Source organism: Salminus brasiliensis, chromosome 2 (genome assembly GCF_030463535.1).
Source record: "Salminus brasiliensis chromosome 2, fSalBra1.hap2, whole genome shotgun sequence".
NCBI lineage: Eukaryota > Metazoa > Chordata > Actinopteri > Characiformes > Bryconidae > Salminus > Salminus brasiliensis.
Window position 1 is genome coordinate 48,171,478 of NC_132879.1, and position 22,415 is coordinate 48,193,892.

A 22,415-nucleotide genomic window follows, 5' to 3' on the forward strand; every position below is an offset into this window, starting at 1 on the left:
ACCTAGCACACGACTGTTGCTTTTTATGTGCTGACGACGTCCACTGTGCATTGATGTCGTCGTGTGTAGATACACCAATTTACCATAACATTAACTCCACCTTTTTGTTTTTACACTCACTGTTAATTTTTTTTAGCTCCACTGACCATATAGGAGCACTTTGTAGTTCTATAATTACAGGCTGTAGTCCATCTGCTGTCTAACTTTGTTAGCCTCCTTTCACCCTGTTCTTTAATGGTCAGGAGCCCACATAACATATATTACTGCCCAATTTGTGTTGGTCATCTTCTAGTCCTTCATCAGTGGTCACAGGAAGCTGCACACAGGGCGATGTTGGCTGAATATTTCTGGTTGGTGGACTATTCTAAGTCCAGCCGTGACACTAAGAGTTTTAAACTCCCACTACCAACATCAGTGTCACTGCAGTGCTGAGAATGATAATAATAAATAATACCCTCTGTGTGGTGGTCCTGTAGGGTGAATGGCTGTTATAATGGACAGTGAGTGCAGAAACAAGGAGGTGGGGTTAATGGTATGGCTGATCTGTGTATAGTTTGTGCTGGGAGAGCAGTGGTGCGAGTGTATATGTGCTGAAAACAGGATATGGTTCTAGCTTTTTGATAAGCTCTATCAGAGGTGTGTGTGTGTGTGTCTGGGCGTGTGTAAATGGAAACAGGTTTTGGTCTGGCCGGTGTGATGTGGTAGAATAAAATGGGCCAGTTCCGCTCCAGGAACCCAATCGCGGTCCTGCGGCTTTCCTGTAGTAGCCATAAATGAGCTTTAGGAGATTTGTGCCCTGTTAATCCTCACTGCAATTAAACAAGCACATTATTAAGGGGGTGACTTGGTGTGTTTGGTTGTGTGTGATGAGACTTATTTGTGAGTGTTCTGGAAAATATATAAAAAAACTCTCTGTGTGTGTATGTGTTTTTGACAGCACTCTATAAAGCGGAATATCCCCTTGGCAGCTTTGCTCATTGACATTGCAATCTACAATTCATAAACCAGCCTCAACTGTGGCAACCAGTTCTGTAACTGAATCTCCAGACTATACTGTACCAAACCCCATGCTGATTGTGTGTGTATGTGGGTGTGTGTATCTCAGAGAACACCCTCATTAAATCGTTCAGTGGTCTGGCTCATGCCCAGCCTCCGGTTCTGAACTAAATCAACCGTCTCAGATCAGATCTAGCAAATGTAACTGAGTGTCATTCCTAATCTTCCCCTCTATAAGTAAAAGCTCTAGTACAACCAAATGAATCCTGCTGTGTATTTCTGCCGCTCATCTATGCTAACATTCGGAAACAGAAATCACTATTTAATCACCATATATCACCACATGTACATTCATATTTTTAGCTTGCTGTAGAAATGTTTACATGTTTATCCTGTCTGGTAAAGAAAAGTTTTTAGCTTTTTAAGTTATTAAATTATTACAAATCATCAATCAAACTGATTGTAGAGACACATAACATTAACCTATACATTTGAATAACTAATCTAAATAAATAAAAGACTTGACTTTAGTGAGCCTAAAGATCTATATTTAAGTTTACTTAGTGATTTTTCAATTATTAGTACCTTTGCGCGGCTCTGCTCGGTGCAAAGCCATTAACCAATTCTCTTGTTCTAACGATCCCATTCTAGGTTGTAACTGTGACAAAGGGTACAAACCCAACCGCTAGGCTACATGAAAACTACTCAGGAACGACCAAGCATTGCAGAAATGACCCTGCAAAAATACACAACAGCTTCAACCCAGTGTTTGGGGCCATGGCCAGGATCAGAAATTCACACACATATGCATTTATCCAACTATGTCTGGGCATCCTCTGAATGACAGTTGTGGCTCTGCTGAATATCAGTAGACCTGAGCTGAAGGCCTCATATTTCATCTGATGCTCACATTATCTAATCCAACTTGACAGCCCCAAATACACGCACTATGATGAACTTGAAGGGTCTGTAGAGTGTCGAGGTCATGTAACAGTGCTACAGAGGCTGGATTGGCACAGAGACGCTGATATGCTGCCAGGATCTACACAGAGAGCATAAGCAGGAGTCATCCTCATCAACACAGCTGTAGCTCAGCCAGCAGAAACCCCCACGTCAGCCTAAAGGCCCTTACATACTACTACTGCTCCTCAATCTTTAGCTTATTAGAGAACTAGGGATAGTCATTTAAAAGCATTGTACTGATGAAATATCCTAAATTTTTAATCAAGTAATGTGTAGATATCCCAACATGTGAAACAATTTACTGACAAATTACTGCATTGTGTCTAATATCTGGAAAATATATTATAAAAATTGTGTATTATTTATTCTGAACTACACATGCCTTAATATCGCCTAAATAGCGCACAACAAAACTAATAATATGATGAGGTTGGTGTAGCGAAGTGGTTAACAGGACTGCCCTGTCGGTGGCAGACTAGGCTAGGCAGACACACCATGCTACACCAGTAAGTCCTTGGGCAAGATTCCTGGCACAGCATTTGGCGACCTGTGTAACCTAATATAGGTCTCTCCTGTTAAGAGTGTAAGTGGAATGAAAAAATGAAGTCAGATATCCATATAGTGAAAGAAAACAACAATAACTAACAACAATAATGATTTCACTTTGAGGAGCAAAACACTGGGTGATGTCATCTAAGCTGTGTCACTTAAGGATGCCCAGGTGGTCAGACACTGGACATGGTAGAAACCTTGCACCTTCTGAAGTGGGTGTGTCTTGTGTTTATGGCCTCAATGGCTTAGCCACAAGTCGTGGGTCGCACTGTAAAGCTTTCAGCATTAGAAGTCTCAAAACATTCCGCAGTGACGAATGCCTACTTTCATGTTGCTGCTCCCCCACTGAGAGAGAGAGAGAGAGAGAGAGAGAGAGAGAGAGAGAGAGAGAAAAAGTAGGCTGTTGATCAGTGAAGTGAATGTGTGTGTGTTTGTGTGTCTGCACGCATGTGTGTTTTTGCTACTACTCTCCTGCTGGGAGAGAGGGAGGTGATCACTTTGTGTGTGACCAGCTGTGTGAACGGTGAAGTTGTTTTGTGTGTGTGTGTGTGTAAAATTATTGCTGGGTGGTATCAGTGCAATTAATTGGGTGCTTCAGGAGATCTAATGAATGCATTCATCTACCTTATGTTGTACCCATTGCTGACACAGATGTGCAAGTGCACACACACACACAGCTTGTTTAGTCCTTGTTGAGAAGTATTGCCAATTGAATAGGACTCTCTGGAGCACATAAACATGACCCTAATGGCACCATGCCTAATGCCATGCGTGGACTAGAGAGGTTTAAAGCCCCCGAGCATTTAGCTGTGGCGAAGTGGAACTGTGTTCTCTGGATCAACTCTTTTTCAGTACCCTTGATTTCAGAAGAAACAGTGAATAAACAGATGTTCAAATACTTCTGTCCATATAGTATACATTTCCGATCTTTTGATTAGGGTGCTCTGACTATAAACTAAATTGTTGCTGTGACACAAAACCTGTGTATCTTCATAATAATAACTTTACAGGAGAAGGCTTCTTATAAAATCTAATTAACTTTTGATGGAAGTCAATGTAAAAAAAATTAGAGATGCTTTTGGAGCATTTCTATTAGTCTGTTATTTATGAAATGTTGACACAATTTATAGATCAACTGCCAGATTTAAAAAGCAATAAAATATTAGATGTGCATACACTATATGCCCAAATGTTTGTGGAAACTCCTTGCAACGCACACATTTAGCTACTTTGCTGACACAGATGTGCTAATGCATTTCAAAAATGAAAAGTACAAGGATTTTGTCTGACAGTGACAATATCCAAATCATTGTACACAATTGTTGTGGATGAATTAAATTACCCATATGCTCCTCCACTTTGTGATCAGCTCTTAGCTCTGTCCATGTGTTATTGCATGTTTGACTGTTCAGATCAAGTAATATAAGGCGACTTGAGTCCTGGGTGGATTTGCTCTTGTTCTGTTAGGCCCCAAATCAGCTCAGACAGTTGCTGTCAGGCAGATAGCTTTAGTCTGTAACTAAAACAGCTAAAGGATGCCTTAGATCTGCACACTCTAAATCTGACCAAACATGCTTTGATCTGCCTTAAAACCGGACTCTACAGGCAGATGATGCAGAAGAGGTCATGCCTTTTGACCCCTTTAGGTGAACCTGGATTTCATTCCTGAGTGTAAAGCAATTGCATCTGTACTCACTGTCTTAAAACCACCCACTACAGTGTTGGTGTCAGTTTATATTTTTTAGATATACCTAATGCATTGTTTTGAGGTCAGAAATATGGCCTGTAGATGGACTGCAGTCTGAAACTGCTTGATCAAACTGTATGATATCACCGTCCCTGCTGTCAAGGCCTACTTTGTGTCAGGTATTTGTAAGCAGCAGTTTTGCATTAACTGCATCTGAGAAGGTTCCTTCTCCCCTTTGTCTTGCACACATAGTCTGAACTGTTGTGTAACAGTTACCTCATCCTAGATATGTATGTGCAGTAGCCCCTGAGGCACATGTTGTGTTTTTTTTTTTCAATTTATCCATCACTGTGAATCCCACTACTTTCCCCTGAGTGCTGCAGTTTTGCTGCAATTATGGTGTCTGTAAAGAGTGTCTGTAGAATCACACATGTACGTATTTGTGTGTGAGAGAAAGAAAATGAGAGAGAGAGAGAGAGAGAGAGAGAGAGAATGAGTAAGAGAGAGAGAAAAGGATACATGCATGCACACGTACGAGTGCATTTGTGAAAGCATGAGTGTACAAGAGTTCATCTGGCCAGGTCTGTGCAGTTATCTTCCTACTTCCATATGGTGTAAAGCTGCCAGCTATTGCTCTCTCACCTATAATAAAGATCCATGTGGGCGCAGCTCAGGAGACAGCAAAACCCTCTACACTTGACCTTAAACAAGCATGTGCAACACAGTGGTTGGGGTATGCCTGGCTTCTGTCTGCTACAGCTGATTGCATCCATGTGCGTGTTTGTCTGTACAATAAGAAATTAGTTGGACATGAAGGAGAAAGTACACAGAGGGACTGAAAAAGAGAGAGCATATCGACAGTTGCACTATTTGAAAAAACAGCTTGCTTTTTTATTATGTACACCTTTTATTGATGGATGGACCAATCCAATTTTTCAAACATACTTTTTTATTTACTTATTTATTAAGTTACTGTTTCAGAGATACAGGGTTTTTATTATGACAGCGACTATATGCACATGTTTACGATCTTGTTTACTCTGCATTCTCCTCCATATTCTCTCCCATTGGTGTCTTTTTACTGATATTCTGGAAGCATGCCTCTCTCTCTCTCTGGAATTCCTCTGTTTGTTTCGGGAATTGGGAAAGAATGAGACCACAGGCTGGTATTGAGCCACAAACACATTGTGAACCTGCACAAAACCCAGTGAATGAATTCCGTCTTTAAATTTGAATGGATTAGATTGTCCAGATCGATTAAATTGTGTGAGATGGTAGTTTGTTGAGAAATCAAATTTGCTCAACATTTCTTAACCCAAATATTGTTGCTCAACCAGTTTTCAGTGTCCGAAGTTTTCAGTTCAGTTTTCCCCAGAGCTATGGTACTAATCAACTAAGAATTAGTGGATGTTTATTTCCCATCAGTATGCCAAAGGTTTCACCTTACAAAAGTAAAAAGGGAAAGTGCCATAAATGTAGTTGTTACCCCAGATCGGGAAAGTTAAACACGCAGTGGAGGCAGACATCAGAACAGACTCTTGTACTGTAAAAGTGTACTGTGTTACTGTTCTCCTGCAGCTCGCTACAGTGCCAGGTAATTAAATACAGTTTTAAGTAACAAAGCTCTCATTGTTGAAAAACCTGGTGTCTGAAGGACAGAATGAAGCATTGCATGCAGTACATGCAGGTGTTTAAAAGAAAGAGGCAAAACAACTTAAAGTTTGTAAAAGCATTGAGGTGCTCATGGATTAATCTTTGACTTCTATGTTGCTTACAAAAATAAGCCTCTTATTATCGAACCACTTGAGAAAATATTTGAAATTCACGTTGTTCCATCATGTTCGAATTCCACTAGAATTCAGACACTCAGAGAAATATGGCAGACATACTCATTAGGCCCAAACCCTAAATAGACTCCCGTTTTGGTCACAGCCTTGGTTTATGATACCTTAACAAATCTTAACAAATTAATTATGTATACAGAATGTACACAAATACAGAATTATCTACATATACATGAATGTACTGCTTAAAGTATTTGAACAGAAGCTCTGTTCAAATACTCATAATTGGAATAAGCCTATATAACATGTGTGAACATGAACATAGAGATGTACCTTTAGCTATAAAAAAACTCTGTATGTTGTTATCCATCTGTTTTTTTAATGTAGTTGGACCTCTGCCTACAATTAACTGTGAACTGTGTGCCACTACCCAATGAAAAGGCATGTTGGCTTTGAGTCATTCAACAGGTGAAGCCCACATGAGTAAAGAAGGGTAGTGTGAGTCTGAGAGGTATTAAAAGAATGTGCAGGATGCTGTTCATCAATCTCCATGGTTTAGTGTTTTATTCTCACAGCTCTTTTATCTCTTTCAGACTTTTTTTAACTCATCACTCAATTTCACTCATGAAGACACTGATGTATTTTAGCATTTAATGCTGGTCCTTTTCATTGTAATCTGTTAGAACTTTTCGCCATCCTTCCTTTCTTGCTTCTTTGTTGTTCTGATCCATCCAGATTAAATGGACAGCATCTAGTCTGTCAGCCAAACAAAGCATGGCCAACTATTACAAAGCAAGCCGATCTGTTCTCTTACTCCACTTTCCCCCTGAATAAAGAATAACCAACTGCTAAAAAAATGCTGCTATTTTTTCTCCATCTACTCTCTTTCATAAGGACTCTATAGAGTTTGGGATTAGCTATAAACCAGACTACTCTGTAAAATTACAGCCTTGAGTGTTATCTAATCCTATTTCCATAGTATTGCATAGAATTCTCTTTGGGAGACCACTTCACTCTGTTACAACAAAGGCTGCAAATGAGTGACCACAGATGGACTTAAATGGCAGTCATGCACCTGCCCCAATAAGATGGTAGCATTGGTCACCCACTGGTCACCCAGCTTAGTCCTTACATTACCAAAAAAGTAGGGAACTCTCTAAAGGTGTGATTAACATGATTTTTCTTAGTGTCCAATGACATCATGTGTCTATACTGTATGTCTGAGCTTAGTCTATTGGCCATTTGGGAAGTTGGAAGCTACTTACAGACCTGTAATTCAGTCCCTGTCAGTGTAATCGAATTCAGCCACGCAGATGGCTCACGAATGAAATCAGTCAAATGTCACTGTGGAAGCCAAGAGAGATTGAAATGTATTTAGTCAGTGGTTTACTGAAAAAGCAAATAAATCAGAACGTTTTTATCGATTTATTTTTATATCTGCTATTTCTATAATGAAAAAGTTTGTTTTTGTTGTCTGGCAGAAATATGCCTTGCTCAGAAAAGTGTGTTGGGTTTTTATGTGCATAAAACTCATGAAATACTAGCTGTCTTTTGGCACCCAGTCAGACATTTTATCATTTGTCACGCTTTTTCTCTCTGTTTCTTTTTTTTCTTTTTTCTTTTCATTCTGGCATGGGAGAGGGAAGCCTGCCCTCCCGTTGTATCCTGTTTAAAAAGACTTAATCTGGAATTGTTTCCCTCATGTCGGGCAGCTCCTAATCTCCTGTATATACTCTTCTATTAAAGAATTTGACACTTACTATATATCTAATCATTTGTATGCCATAATAATAAATATTGCTGGTTTTAATTTTTTATTTTATATTTTTGATTGTGTATATGTTACACTAAAAGGAAGTTAATTAAAATAGTTTACTTTTTACAGTTACTTTATACATATAAACATTTATAGAATCAGCTACAAGTCTGTGAATCATTTCATTTACCAGTGTCCAGTCAATTGATACTGTATATTGTCGTTGTTCAATGACAAACATGTATCTCCAAAATGGTGACTTTACAGGAGAAGGCAAAAACGGTCTTAACTTTGAATATAAGTCAATGTCAAATAAGGGCTTATTTTAAGTAATTTATAGCAGTTCTATTGTGCCATTCATCCAGAATTCTATACACAGTGTACAGAGCAGCTACTGGCTTTAAGCCATAGAGAAAACAAAAAATGGAGATATATATTTTTCATTGGACAGCAGCGATATGCATTTAATTTTTTGCTGGATATATTTTCGACTTTATTTTACTATTTTCCTCTACTGTATATTAAACTTTGTGCTCTACAGTTCACACCACTAAGTAATACATCTGAAGTAGTTGCTGATACTGAGGACTGTTTGTCTCCTCTGTGTTGCTCTTTGTTGTTGCTGACTGGTTCCCTCCGTTGCATATTTTATGTTTTGCATTATTTAGTTTACACTCTACACTCTTAAACAGAGGGGGTTCTTCTAGGGTTAATTTCAGTTTTCAACTTAAATGTGAAACACCCCATTCAGCTAATCAGAAACTTCTAAAGGCAGTAATTAGATGGATCAGGTGGGGTGGATTAAGGATGGATACAAAGTCTGCTGGAAGATAGCTCTACAGGAGCAGGGTTAGAGACCACTGTCCTGGATAGAACCATGGCAGCCAAAATAATAATTTGAATGCTGGTTAATTTATTTTGCATATGCATGGAAAACCTATTGTAGATTTTTTCTTTAGAACCTTTTAAAAATGTGTCTATATAGCACCAAAAAATCCATTATCAACTGCAAAATTGGTTTGAATATTGTCCCATATTTCAGAGAAACTGCATTTTGTTCCTCCCTCAAGACATGGCTGTGGCAAAAGGAAACAATAATTTGACACAATTATTTTCTACTTTCTAACTACGCCAATTATTAGAAACCTTTGAAGCAAAAAAAAATAAAATAAAATAAAATTATATAATTATAAAATTGGTATAATTGTATACATGTATCTGCGACCACATTGGTTTCATGTCATTGTAAGCATTGATCCCACACTTTCGAATGGTTGCATAGTATTTAATCTCTTTCATCCAGTGGAGCGTGACTTTGTCCCCGTACAGCAGCTCATTAGAACACAGCCCTTAAGAGATGGACTTTTTTATAAGAGCTCTGGGCTTTCTCTTGAAGGCTGCTCTTGGGGGGATAAAGGCTGACTTGAGGGGCTGTTGAGGAGCGTGGAGGGCTTTGTTGGGGCCCGTACCAGAGCAGGTGCCTCGGAGGCTGCAGAGAGCATGATCTAATGCGAAGAGGGGGAGTAATCCTGATAGCTCTAGCGCTTTAGCCTAGGTCTTTGATCATGGAAGATTAAGCTGCTGTTTCTTTTGGACCACAGCTGCTGTAACATTCATACACCTTAGATGCTGCACGTGTACACACACAGTGTATAGGAGACAGAAGATCAGAGAACAAGATGGTTGTGTAAGGCACATGGACCTTTCAGAGTAATTACAATTCAGCTTTCTCACATGTCAAATACATTTATTTTATAACCAACTTTCTGGGGCTATTCCAGCCTTTCATCAAAACATTAAAGTTGCCCAAAAACAGAAGAGAAGAAATTAATCTGTAAGGTAGAAAACAGAGAGCTACATGACCCTTTCTCAGTGTTTATATGCAGCAGTGCTTGCATATACATCAGGGCTACAAACTTGTCTCTTGTTTAATCTAAATTAACCTGTCTAATGGTATAGCACGACCTAGAGTGTAATAAATGTGTTAACATACTGGGGCAGGTGCACAGTTGTTTAACATAATGCATTGTATATATGTGAAATATGTAAATATTTCAAATGTGTAGGTTTTATCACACAAAAGCTAATCTCTTTCACAGTGATGAAAGCTCAGGCCACAATTTCAGCCTCAGATTGACCTCATGCAGCGCGATTCCCTCCACATTCCACAAATCAAACTGAACATGCTTTATTGTCCTTATGAGAAATTTGTGTGACAAAAAGCAGAAAAGTGTACCCTGCTACAGAATTATATATACATACAGACATGCTTTGGGACACAAAGTGGAGGGAAAGCGGCAAAAGTGAAACAAAAACCCACCAGAAACCACCCACCTCTTCTGAATGTGCCGTAATTACAAACATTTTTCTTTGGCGCTGGGGTGTGAGGTTTCTGAGCGGTGCGCGGCAAGAGAAAAGCAGCGGGCAGCTTTCTATGCTGATTTATGCGGCCCCCGCGTGGAATCAAAAAGTCTGTCCATGTTTGCACGGATGCACCGTCCGCAGGTACGAACAAGAAAATCCCTGTTAAGTTGTCTTGTTGCACTTTGTCGAGAGCAGTGACGTGCCGGTGGGGAATGTAGAGTGTCCACGTGAAGCCCCTGTGTAAAGTATAGAGGGGGTAAGCGAGGGATGGAAGAGGTGGATTGGAGTAGGGCCTCACTCCGTCTGAAGTAGAGCCAGACCTGGTGGCTCCCGCCAGTGCCTGCGGAGGGCAGGCCGGCCTCCTTGCCACCATTTGGTTAGTTTGATCTCTGACCCCTGCCCGTTGGCGGGTCCGCAGTGGGATGTACAGCGTGTCTCTCTTTGATTTGGTGAAAGGGGAAACAAGGTCCTTGCCGCCACATAAAAGAGGATACAGAATATGCATTAAAAAAAATTATTTTGATATAAGTCTTTTGCTTTGTTGAAGCCATCCTTATGAGCTTGCATATTCTGCGGTTTATTTAGACTGTCGTGTGTCAGTTCTCCAGCACTATAGGTGGCACTGTGACATTTTATTGTTATTTCCATTAATAAAACAAGAGAAGCACATGCTGAAGCACTGTCTCTTTGGTACCAGCCATTGACATATTGTTTGTTGTATTCGCTAAAGCCTTGGGTACATGACTTTTATGGCATGTTCTAAAAAGACTGGGTATCTCACACTTCACGGCCGAGTTTTCCAGATTTATATGACGAATTAAAAAATAAACACTAAATGACTAAGGATCATACACTATGCAACTTCAGCCTGGGGGGTGATACTGACAGGCAGGGTTAAAATTGAGGTAATAATGACATGTTGTAATCATGTGCACTACAGTTGTTTGTTATTTGTTTGCTAAATACAGGCGAATCTCCAAATATAATAAATTAGTACTTTTCAGTCATTGAGAGAGGGAGAAGTACAGTTTCTAAACTTTAAATTGAATGTGTAATTACAAGTGTAGATATTTTATTACCATTTGTATTTAATAAAAATATGCCCTTTGGACTATTTTTGTAGCAATAAAAACCTCCCTCTACCTTTTTCCCCCACATATTCGACTTTCTCTTGTATGTGTGTACATGCAGGACTGTGGCCTCGTGGTCAGACCTGATCAGCCCTGTGGCCTGGAGTCTATCACTAAACTTAAGTCCTCAGACAAGCCCCAGGCTGCAGCAAGGCCTTGCTCTTCAGGAGATGAACCCGGTGAGTTGGTACTCTCTTTAGTGCTGTAGACCAAAATCAACACAACTCCCTTCAGTAACGCCCATCTGATATACAGCCCTCTCTTTTAGCTATGCTCATGGTTATAACTCACTTAAGGACAAAACAGGTGCTACAAATTCTTTTCTGATTATATGATTTATACTTCTGTTGTGATGAATGATTTTGACCCAGAGGCACTTTGGTGTCTAATATATTTTACTTATATTTTATGTGAACATGTGGATATGTCTGGAAATGTAACCTATTCTTTTAGGGTTATTCGGTGGCCTTTTAAGCAAGGTCCCATGTCAAACCTTTTGACAGTGATACAGTCAAGAGACTTTGTCCTGTTTAACTCATTAAAATATGACGCCAACGTAGTTACGATGCGTGAATATCCGCATTGGCCATAGTAAAATAGATCAGTATGGGGAGTTGGAGCTTTCTGTGTGCTACCATTTGTTTTATCTAAAGAAGCACAAGGCCTTTGATGTTGGATGAACTGTGCTAGTTTTCAAGTGAGCATGTTTACATGTAGTATGTAGTAATTCATTTTTATCAGTGTAGCAATAAAAGGTGACCAGTAAATTACTATTCCAAATTAACCCCATGACCTCATAATAATCATGATATTTTCAGGTATTGCATGTAGTATGTTTTCAACATGGTTACAACATGGCCTACAAAGCAAAACCTAAAAGTGTATATGGCTGGTTAGTTTATGCTTGGTTATAAAGCCAACACTGATCTGTCTTGAGACATCTTCTGCACCTAATAAAAAATCAACATTAAGATCTAAGAAAGCTTAAATGAAAAGAGGATCTAGAGTTCAAATGTCAGTACACTGGTGAAATGTATTTGCGGCAACTGAAAAGGTCTAGTAAAATCTGCCAACTTTTTTAATATCTGCTGACAGGGCGCTGGGTGGTGCCATGCTTAAGCTGTTCTGACAACAGGACGTGTGATTGGAGGGAAGTCGCCTGGCAACCAGACAGCTGTTATCACCCTGTGTTGGAGCAGCACCTGTTGCAGAGATGCATGATGGACAAGAAGGTGAGACTGTTGATTTTCAAAACTGGTTGTACATTTAGGGTCGGTTTCCTAAGCTCAGATTAAACCTAAGCCTAGACTAAAATGCACTTCCAATGCTGATTAACCATTGCTCTGCAATGATGTCTAAGACTAGGCTTATTCTGGGAAACCAGCAAACCCATGTATTAATCATTGACTCCCACAGTATTAGACAAAAATGTGGACAAACCTCAGAGTGAGAAAGGGATTTCTTTACTTTTTCTGTTTTCTACATTTAGAATAGTAATGAAGACAACAAACTGTCCTTCTGCTAAATAGGTAAACACATTAACCAAGACAGACATTCAACAGATCTCAGTTGTTGAGATGTACTCTACTGTGCATTGGACATGAAAATTAGCTTGTTGGAGTGCAGCTGTGTCGTTACAGTCTGACATCAGACAATAAAACTGCCTGTTCAAACTAAGTGGTGTGTTTCAGAACTTCTCTGTATGCCAGACTGCAGTTGCTACAGTAACGTGGTACATATGCAGCATATGTTCAATGGAGAGGAGAGAAGGGAAAAGACAAAACAAATTTTTGAGAATTGTGAGGAAGATTTTTTCCCCTTGCCCCAACACAGCAACAAATGCCCACATCATTATTTTCCCAAATTGTAGATATAGTATTTCATTTTAATGGGCAATTCAAAAGCAAGATAACATACCAAAACATTAAAAGAAAGCCATGTCTTGTTGAAGTTGGTATTATTTTCTTATATCACAATTATTTTCTTCAGTATCTTTGAAACTATGGCTGAAAAAAAGGTTCATTTGTGTAAATTTGAGCAATTATTGTTAGTAACAAAGACAACCAGCTAATATTTATATGGCCTGATAGATGTAGATTTTTGTGTACAGTCATAGCTTTGAAAGTCATAAGTGGCGATTTTCAGATCAAGTCCAAGCACTATGCATCATTATAGAGCCAGTACAGCACAAATGATGGGAAATACTCAGGCTGACCTTATTTATAACAGATGTGGCGTCTCAAAAGGAGTTGTTGAACTCAATGAACTAAATAATTCCACAGCAATTACCCCTGTATTTTAATCTGCCCCAGAATACACAAGAAGATTCGTGTTAAGATCACAGTTTGCTTGCGCAAACATGATATGCAAGGAGAAGCCAGAAGGATACCTTAACTGTGACCACATCACAAAAGGTCATTGTCTGAAATCTGCAAAACAAAATGTAGGCAAGACAGAGCCATTTTATAAACAACTAATGGAGTTGGTGAAAGGGAACTGGTGAAATAGAACGAACATATTTATGAGGAGTAAATGAAAAGCATTTGATGATAAGAGCCTCATTGCCAACTGTTAAGCATGGAGCTGAACCTGTAATGTTTTGGCATTGCGTTGCAGCCAGTGGCACAGTAAACATTGCATTGCAAGTTTAAGGTGTAAGATTGAATTTGACTAAATGTCTGCAAATTCTGCAGAGCAAAGCAAATATGACACCAAAAATGTCTCCAACAAACCTATGATTCAAAACAAACGTTATTCAAAACACGAGGGAATGACCCTCAACTTCCTGACTTCCTCAACATTACTGAAAATCTATGGGTAGATCTATGGGTAGATTAAACAAGCTGTGCATAAAAGGTAGCTAGCAAAAGCAAATGGAAGCGTAAAATCCACCAATTAACAAAAATGCACCAAAGTGCAGATTTCGAGATGGCTGCTAGTCCTATTTTTCCAGGGCAACAAACCTTTACCCATTGTTTATAGACAACACATATATATAATACATTGTCAGAAACCATATAGAAGAACAAATCTACATGTGAGACTACTCAACCCTCAGTACAAAAACGAAAGAAGCAAACTTTGGAATAAAAGAAAATGTTGTGTAGGTTCATTTTAAATTAAGAGAAACAAAATGCATGTATAGGGGTAGCTTGCTGCACTTAAATTGACTTTTAATGCCAGACCGGATTGTCTGTGCAGTCTTGTTAAACCTATGTCTGCATTTGAGTTTATAGCCTTCCTTAACTAGATTGTTGTATGGATCATGGCACAGACTCGTGATTTAGACTGGCATTCCTGGTGCCAACTTATTCTCCCCCCAGCACACATACACATGGCCTCGTGATTTAGGCCCAGCTTCCTTTCCTCCAGCTTGTCCTTTCCCTGAAAAATGTGTGCACCCGCACACACACACACCACACTTCGTTTCCAGCTTATCAAATCCTTGTGAACTGCTGCTAAGAGGCTGTGATCTACGCTGGCTCACAGGAGCTCTTACAATGCCATGCTTGTTTACTCCATCAGTTTTTTCTTTCATTCATCCCTCATTTCCTTCATCCATGGCAGCATATTGGGTGGGATGATGGCTAAGCGAGAGGGTTGTGAGGCAGCAGACGTGTGTCTGTTTGAGTTTCTGAGTTTAATCTGTACTGTTTGTCTCCGATGTCATGGTGACATAGCATGTGTTTGTGTGTGTATATAGTCTGGCACACGCTGAGGCTGCTGAGATGACTTATGCTTGGAGTGCAAATGGAGTTTTGTCCATACCCGCAAACCCCATGCATGCCTCTCTGTCTCTCCAGCCATTTCCAGAAGATTTGTCAAGCCTTTCTGTTCTTTCACACCTAACATGAGATAATGCGCTATATTAATATTTAATTAATAATTAATACTATATAAGTGTACACATAATTTATCACTATAACAAGGAAGCAGAAGATGTGGTAAAGAGGACACACTCTGGAGAGGAATGCATATTGCACTGATAAATAAATAATCTAAACCAGGAATGGGTGTCAAAAATAAATTATTATACTAAATTATTTTAATATTAAAATGAATAAAGAATGAACAAATGTAATTCAATACCATGGTTACCATACCATAATTATTCCTTTATGTTCAATTTACATTCTGTATCAATAGGTAGGGGTGTGCTCTTTTATATAATTATTGTTTTGTCAAAAACATGGAAAACATATATAACTAAATATATAATTAAAAAATAATTTTCTTTCCACAAAACAAGGTATATAATAAAAGCATAATATATCAAAAATATCTCATCTTCTTACAAACACAAATGTGGTCATGCTATGGTACGGAATTCATGCATCAATCCAACTGAACATTTGCTAAGATAGGAAAATGAACAACAGAAAGCGATGTGGGAGGTACTCAGTGGCATGATTTGGCTGTCTGAGCATAGCCTAAAAGAAACGTGTTGAAAGTTGAAATGTGTACAGTATATGGCTTGTGATTTTAGAGGAGGATTGTTTGACTCTCCTGTGTCCCTCAGGTCCTGTTCATTGGAGATTCTACTAACCGGGGGGTTATGTACTATCTTATGGAGCGAGTAAATACCACATTGGAGGACTGGGACAAGGCTCACGATACAATCGTCTACCACAACCTGAACCAGGGCAGAACACTCATCAGCTACTCCTACTACCCACAGTTTTGGCTTCACAAAAGTCAGAGACCCAGCTTCCAAAGAGCCCTGCAACAGCTCATAGAGAGGTCTCTGTGTGTGTGTCTGTGTGTGTTTTATAAAGAAGAGAAAATTAAAAAAAAAAGAAAGATTTTACTTATTTCAGACATTTGACCAATGATGTTTGTCCAGATATGTAATATTACATAATCTTATTGCTCGTAAATCATGTTGTATTACTGCACCACTTAGCTGTATGGTCATACCTTTATTGTGCATGTAAAACCAACTGTGTTTCTGTGCTAGGACGGGTTATGTGTGCATGTGTACATTGTAAGAGAATTGCTGTGTGTGTTTCCATGTGTCTGTGGAAATGCTTATATCCTGCAAGCTCTGTATGTGTTGGTTTTGGTGACTGGCTGAAGTTGCTAAAGCTTTGTTCACAGACACTATTGCTAAATGTGTTCAAGCATATGATGTGGGCCATGTATGTAGTCCAGCCCTGCTTTGAAGTGTGTGTGTGTGTGTGTGTGTGTGTGTGTGTGTGTGTGTGTGTGTGTGTGTGTGTGTGTGTGAAGGAACAGTGTGGCTTAGACGATGCAGTAACTACTGCTTACTCAGTGCTTGCCTGATTTCACCCAGCTACAGATGTGGGCATCAAGAAGAAAAATATGCAGCACAGATGCTGTGTGTGTGTTAAGATGTTGCAGTGAATGACATAAACAAGCACACAATTAAATTATTATTTTTTACCTTTACAAGATTACATACACTTCCTTTTGCTTTATGCTTCATTAACATCACTGGGTTGATGATTACTGCTGACAGATGTGGATGTGACCTATAACCTGTGATTCTGTGGCTTCTCACCCGTGGCAGGTCACGACCTCTTGAAAACTCCCCTCAGACAGTGCTGGTTGTTGGAGGTGTCCAGTGGCTCAGACTGGACCATCTGAAGACCATACAGCAGGTCCTGGAGAGGTAACATGTGAACACACACTACCAGCTTCTATGCCCAATTCAAAATCGCTGTTATTTATATTGCTTAGATATGTTTTCGGCGTATCTCTGCCTTAGAGTGTAAATTGTATGTCCTGTACTAAGAGAAATATGATATCATGAAATTCTGCAAAGTACATAATTCTTCACCTCAAATTATTAAATGATTCATGTATACAAGACTATGATTATTATGGAAAACTATATCTGGAACTGAAGACGCATTTAGCAAGAATTGCCCTGATCCAGTTTTTAACCCCTGATCCAGTCTGAGTACTGAGTTCTGTAAAGAATTCAGCCAGACAATTTAAGTAAGTGCTTTAGGATTTGCTGCTTAGCAATTATATCTTTTATTTGATAGACTACTTTCTTTAACATTACCATTTTATGGTGTGTTTAATATCTTCTGGCCGACCTCCCTGATCATTCAGCTATTGCTTACATTAAACTTGATGTGTGTTAACATTTAGAACTGGTATCTTTCATCTTTTTTCAACTTCTAGAATGGATAAGACCAATGACATCTTTAGTTATAGTGTAGTTAAGTGGTGAAGTGATAAATCATCATTGTATTTAAACAAAAGTGACATTTTAAATTCTATACAAAAGTAGATAATATAAAGCAATACAATACTTTGCAATGTATTTATTTCAGTTGTGAAATGTAACCTTTTTTTCTTCATTTATTAATCAGAATGAAGTTGCAGAATATCATGGTGGTGGTGAAGTCTTTAGGAATGGGCTTCCATCTTCCAGTGGATGGCATTCGCTCACTCTCTCTGGTGAGTGGTGGAGAAGCTTAGAAAAGATTACGGAATACTTTGTCTGAATCAATTGTTTGTAGTTACCAATGAATGAATAGTTAAATGGACCAATAAGCATTGCAACTAACTGCTCAAAAACATTTAGCATTTTAGGGGGTTGTATGCTCCTTAAACATATCATTTGTTTGGCTCCTGCTTCCTTTATGAAGTTCACTCTGGAATACTATAACAGGTTTCTAATATTCAATGGACGAATGTCTAATTGAATGAAGTCTATCACATTCCCTGTACATTCTTTAGGCTGGAGTGCAGGAGCTGTATGGAGTGAACAAGGACATTCTGGAAAATGCAAAGCACCTTGGTTATGAAGTGATCGACACTTTCAGTATCACCATGGGCCGCTATAAAGAGTTCCTGCAGGGGCGATGTGCCTGTCATTTCCATGAGGTAAACCTGCAAAGATCCTTTTGCAGGCTTTCCCAATAGGCTGTAGATATTGTAGAATATTTACTATACGATAGATATCTACAATTTAGACATTTGAAGGCTGAATAACAGTTGAGGATTTAATAATGTAGATGTCAGTGAATGGTCGGAATGCCTGTGCTCTTTCATGCACAATAACACTAACATGATATGTCAACATACCACACATGCTAAGGAGGTCATATTATCATCTAAACAAACTTAACTGTTATTCTGTGTAATTGGCTTATATAATTTGTTATTATGAGCTTTGACATTGAAGTAATAATACCACGTTGTGCTTTGTTCTCTGATGTTTTGTTGCTGGGGTTATTATATTAATCTCTTCCAGTGTTGTGTGAAACGTGAGGAGCCAAAATACACAGCAGCAACAGAGAAGCATGGTCTCTGTGCTAATGCCGTGAATTTGTTTCTGTAATTATGGAATTATGGGCTGCATTTACCACCCAGTCGACACACTCTCTGACTCTGACTTTCAGCCTAAACCCAACTTTCCTGGAATACGAGGCCAGGCACTGATCCAGTCCCTCATTGTTGCGTGTGTATGTATTTGTGTGTGTGAGTAAGTAAGTAAGGATGATGTTGTTCCTCCAATCACTCAGTCCAACCTTTTTATTCATATACACGGATCCTTCTAGAAGCACATCCTGCCCTTCTATCCCAATAAATCTCTCTTTAATGAGCAGTCATGCTGATTTTTTATTTGGCTATAAATTGGCCGTCGGATCAGTAAATGAGTAATTAGCAATTAGGCAAGATTTTACTAGCTAGTAAAGAGCAGGTTGGGTGCAGATGAGGGGGGCTGAGAGTGTGTGAAGTGGTGGCATTTTGCCTCCATATGAAGTAGTAAAAAAGAAAACCTGGCCCAGTAATACAGCACATCACACTGTGATGCTAACCCAGTACAGTTCGAAAATGTACAAAGACTAAAAGAGCTGGTCTTCAATGGTTATGGTTAAAATAGAGCCTCTGCCTGTATTAAAGGACCCTTGATGAACACTTTTAGTGTAGAAACGGTCACAGTAGCCAAGTTTAATACAGAATGAATTTAGATTTTAGACAGCCTGGACTTGCAACACCAGCTTTTCCTTTCGTTTCTGACAAGGTCATAAGCATCATCCCCTGTCATCAGGCAGACATTACAGGGCACACATGGTGTCACTCATCCATTTGTTGACTGTAAAAGTTTACTGCAACCACATGTTTACTTTTATTCATGTAACAGTGTAGGCCAAATCGATTTTAAGGATTTATGATCTAAAAACATTTGACCTGAAAACATATTTGCACTTGAATGAGGCTGCTTTGATTGCAGATGTCAACACAGAACTCCCAGAACTAGTGATAAAGAAAGTTGTGAATAATCAAAGCCATGCCTCCAACTATTGTTAATGTTTTTGAGTGTTAGGTATTCTAAATGACTGCATATACATTATTGCAGTCTCACGAAAACCTACAAAGGTAACGTTACAGAAGATGAAAGAAAAACTTTTTCTTTTTTTTAAAAGATTTTATTTTGAAGCATTTGTATTGGTCCGAAAATGGAGATGCAAGGTTCTGTATGACAACGATGATATGCTGATATGGACAATAAATGCTTAACTGATCTAACCCAATATAGGGTTTGTTTCAACCCCATACAATATCACCTTCTAATCAGTAAGAAAAAGCTTTCATGAATCTTCAAGTAAAAGACTGGCCTGTTAATGCCTAGCTTTTTCTTTATTTTCTCATAATATATTTTTATGCCCAGCACCTGTGGAATTTGCACATACCTTATTACCACACTGTGTTTCCTATTACCAACCAAAGCATCAGAGTATGGACCAGTTTAGTAAGTTAACCCTGATACAATTCTGTCTATGTATCCTTCACAGGTTGGTAAACCATCACTTCCGACAGTGCCTACTCACCAAAGGCTGCAGATAGTGAGGCATATGGCAGAGAGTTTGAGTGGAACTAGCACACAACCAGCATCTGTGCAGCAGCAAGAGCTATGGTCTCAACCCACCTTTTCCTACCACGTGAAAGGAGCAGTTAACCAAGTGTATTCTGAGATCCTGCTCAGCAGAGTGTGTGTGCCTTATGTCCGCAATGGGACCATACGCTAGCACTGACTGCGGCGGAGTTAACTAACGGCTGGTGATTCTCATCTGTGTTTGTGTGTGTGTGTGTCCATCCAGTAAGAAAGTGCATATTAAGCATGCACATAATTGAATAAGATAAAGTCACTCTCTGTGGGTTCAGTTCAATTATAATGCTGAGTAAGGGCTATGTATATATATATATATATATATATATGTGTGTGTGTGTGTGTGTGTGTGTGCGCGCGTGTGTGCGTGTGCGTGAGTAGAGGAGTCCGAAACTATTTCAGCAGCTGCAGCAGCCAGAGTGTGGCGCTGATCATAACTCTACTTGGGGACAACCTTCCAGCCACTCAACCACCCAGCCACATTCAAACCTTCTCCCAGCATTCAAGTAACGCTCCCACAACGCTGCCGCTGCTGCCGTGTCATGGGATCCCATGTTCCCAAGATGTTTTTAGAGAGGTTTCATGGTTGTTGAGGAGTGCCTTTGATGTCACATGGCATCACATTGTCACTTTTATGGAAGCTCGGGTGACTTTTTGAAGTCGAGCTTTTAACCCCCTGCCTTCACCAGCCTCCTTCACAAGTGCTGAGGTCATTTCCACCCAAAGGTCTTATGAAGGTTATGGTGTGTTTTATACGATCTGAGGTGTGCCTTCACTTCTATAGCTCCTATATTTTTCTACAGATGTGATTTATTTCCATGCCTTTGAGGGGCAGTGTAAAATAATCTGTGTACAATATTTTGCACATGCTGTTTACAGAAAAAAATATATGTATAGTTTTATGTTACAGATATTGAATTTTAATCATATGGATTTTTTTTTACTGCTTTTCCTCTGGTATGCTGGAATGTACCACATGTTTAGTATATGTTTACACTTCTTCATCTTGACGAAAAAAGGTTGCAAAGAGATTATAGAATTTCAGATATTCCATGAAATATTAATTTCCTATCCAGTCACTAAGCTAGACCATGAGTCTTCAGTGTAAGTGTTGTGAAAGCCTGTGGCGTGTCCTCCACCTCTCACTCCTCAGTCCTGCAGCTTCTGGAGCTGAGGGGTCACACACACCTGGGGACTGGACTGCACACTGCACATAAGCAGGCTGTTGAATGAGTGTGTTTAAGAGTTGGAACAGTCCCTGTCAAGAGTCTGTGCCAAAAAAAAAGTCATGTTTTTTTGTTTGTTTGTTTGTTTGTTTGTTTTTTGGTCCAATAGGACAATTCTTTATGAAGAGCTAAACCAACTAATGTGTATAAATTCTATTTTCCTATTATAAAAACATGGTTTCTGATGTATTTATTATAATCCTCAGTCCTCTGATAACAGGTTTAAATTTTAAATAGAACAGGCCTCACTGAATGGCTGGAAATCAGTGTGCAGTAGTATTTTGTGTAAATCAGAATGGGACTAATGTAACAAAGTGACTGAGGTATATTTAAAAACAACGGGTCTAGTCACGTGTTCAGTCGTTTGCGCATTTACTGCGCATCAGTAAAAACGCGGATGAAAGCTTTGGGCTTAAATGAAGCCCGGTTTGAATGGGAGGGAGCCGTCGCTGCATTCATGATTTCTCGTCGTGTTTGTTTACCGTAATTTATATTTTCACCACTATATATATATATATATATCACTACTGTTGCTTAAAAATACACATGTTGATCAGATTCTCTGTTTTAAACTATTTTGGGGGGAAAAAAACATTTTCGTCTCCACAAATTATTCAGCATTTTAAGTCGTTGTATTATTCACTGGTGTGTCCACACAGAGCCACAGCTACAGGCTGGTATCGACAGATTCACACAAAAGTATCTGAGAAAACGATTTACTCGCTTATTAAGTCGTTTTTAAACGCAGTGTCCTGACATGCGGGTCCCTCTCGCGCCTGCACACACTGCCGTCCCTGTCCCCTCAGTTAGCCTATTTGTCCTCACCCTTTCACTGGCAACCAATCCCAGCTCAGGGATATTCATAGCCAATCCAATCGCAGAGGGCGAGATTCGTCGGAGTACTGGTGGATTAAAAAAACAACGCCGCGTGCTGCTCCTTTACCCACTGCTGTCCAATCGAAGTCGTGGACGGAGGCGCTCATTTAAATATCAATAGACCGTTCGTCCAATCAGGGCGCGGCTCCGTCACGGCAGGACAGCCGTCCAAAGCGAGACGAGCTGATTCTAAAACAATTTAACAGCCC

General features: G+C 39.3%; 1 protein-coding gene across 3 annotated transcripts in view; it reads left to right on the plus strand.

Annotated features, from left to right (window-relative positions):
* Positions 1–21,503, plus strand: part of cped1 (cadherin-like and PC-esterase domain containing 1) — a 64,218-nt gene extending 42,715 nt beyond the window's left edge. For all 3 annotated transcript variants that reach the window (XM_072673029.1, XM_072673030.1, XM_072673031.1), the window contains 7 exons: positions 11,294–11,411; positions 12,328–12,464; positions 15,752–15,972; positions 16,763–16,864; positions 17,577–17,664; positions 17,947–18,093; positions 20,010–21,503. In XM_072673029.1, the coding sequence (XP_072529130.1) occupies positions 11,294–11,411; positions 12,328–12,464; positions 15,752–15,972; positions 16,763–16,864; positions 17,577–17,664; positions 17,947–18,093; positions 20,010–20,243 (1,047 nt within the window). In that variant the 3' untranslated portion in view covers positions 20,244–21,503. The remainder of the gene's footprint in view (positions 1–11,293; positions 11,412–12,327; positions 12,465–15,751; positions 15,973–16,762; positions 16,865–17,576; positions 17,665–17,946; positions 18,094–20,009) is intronic.
* Positions 21,504–22,415: the final 912 nt, after the last annotated feature.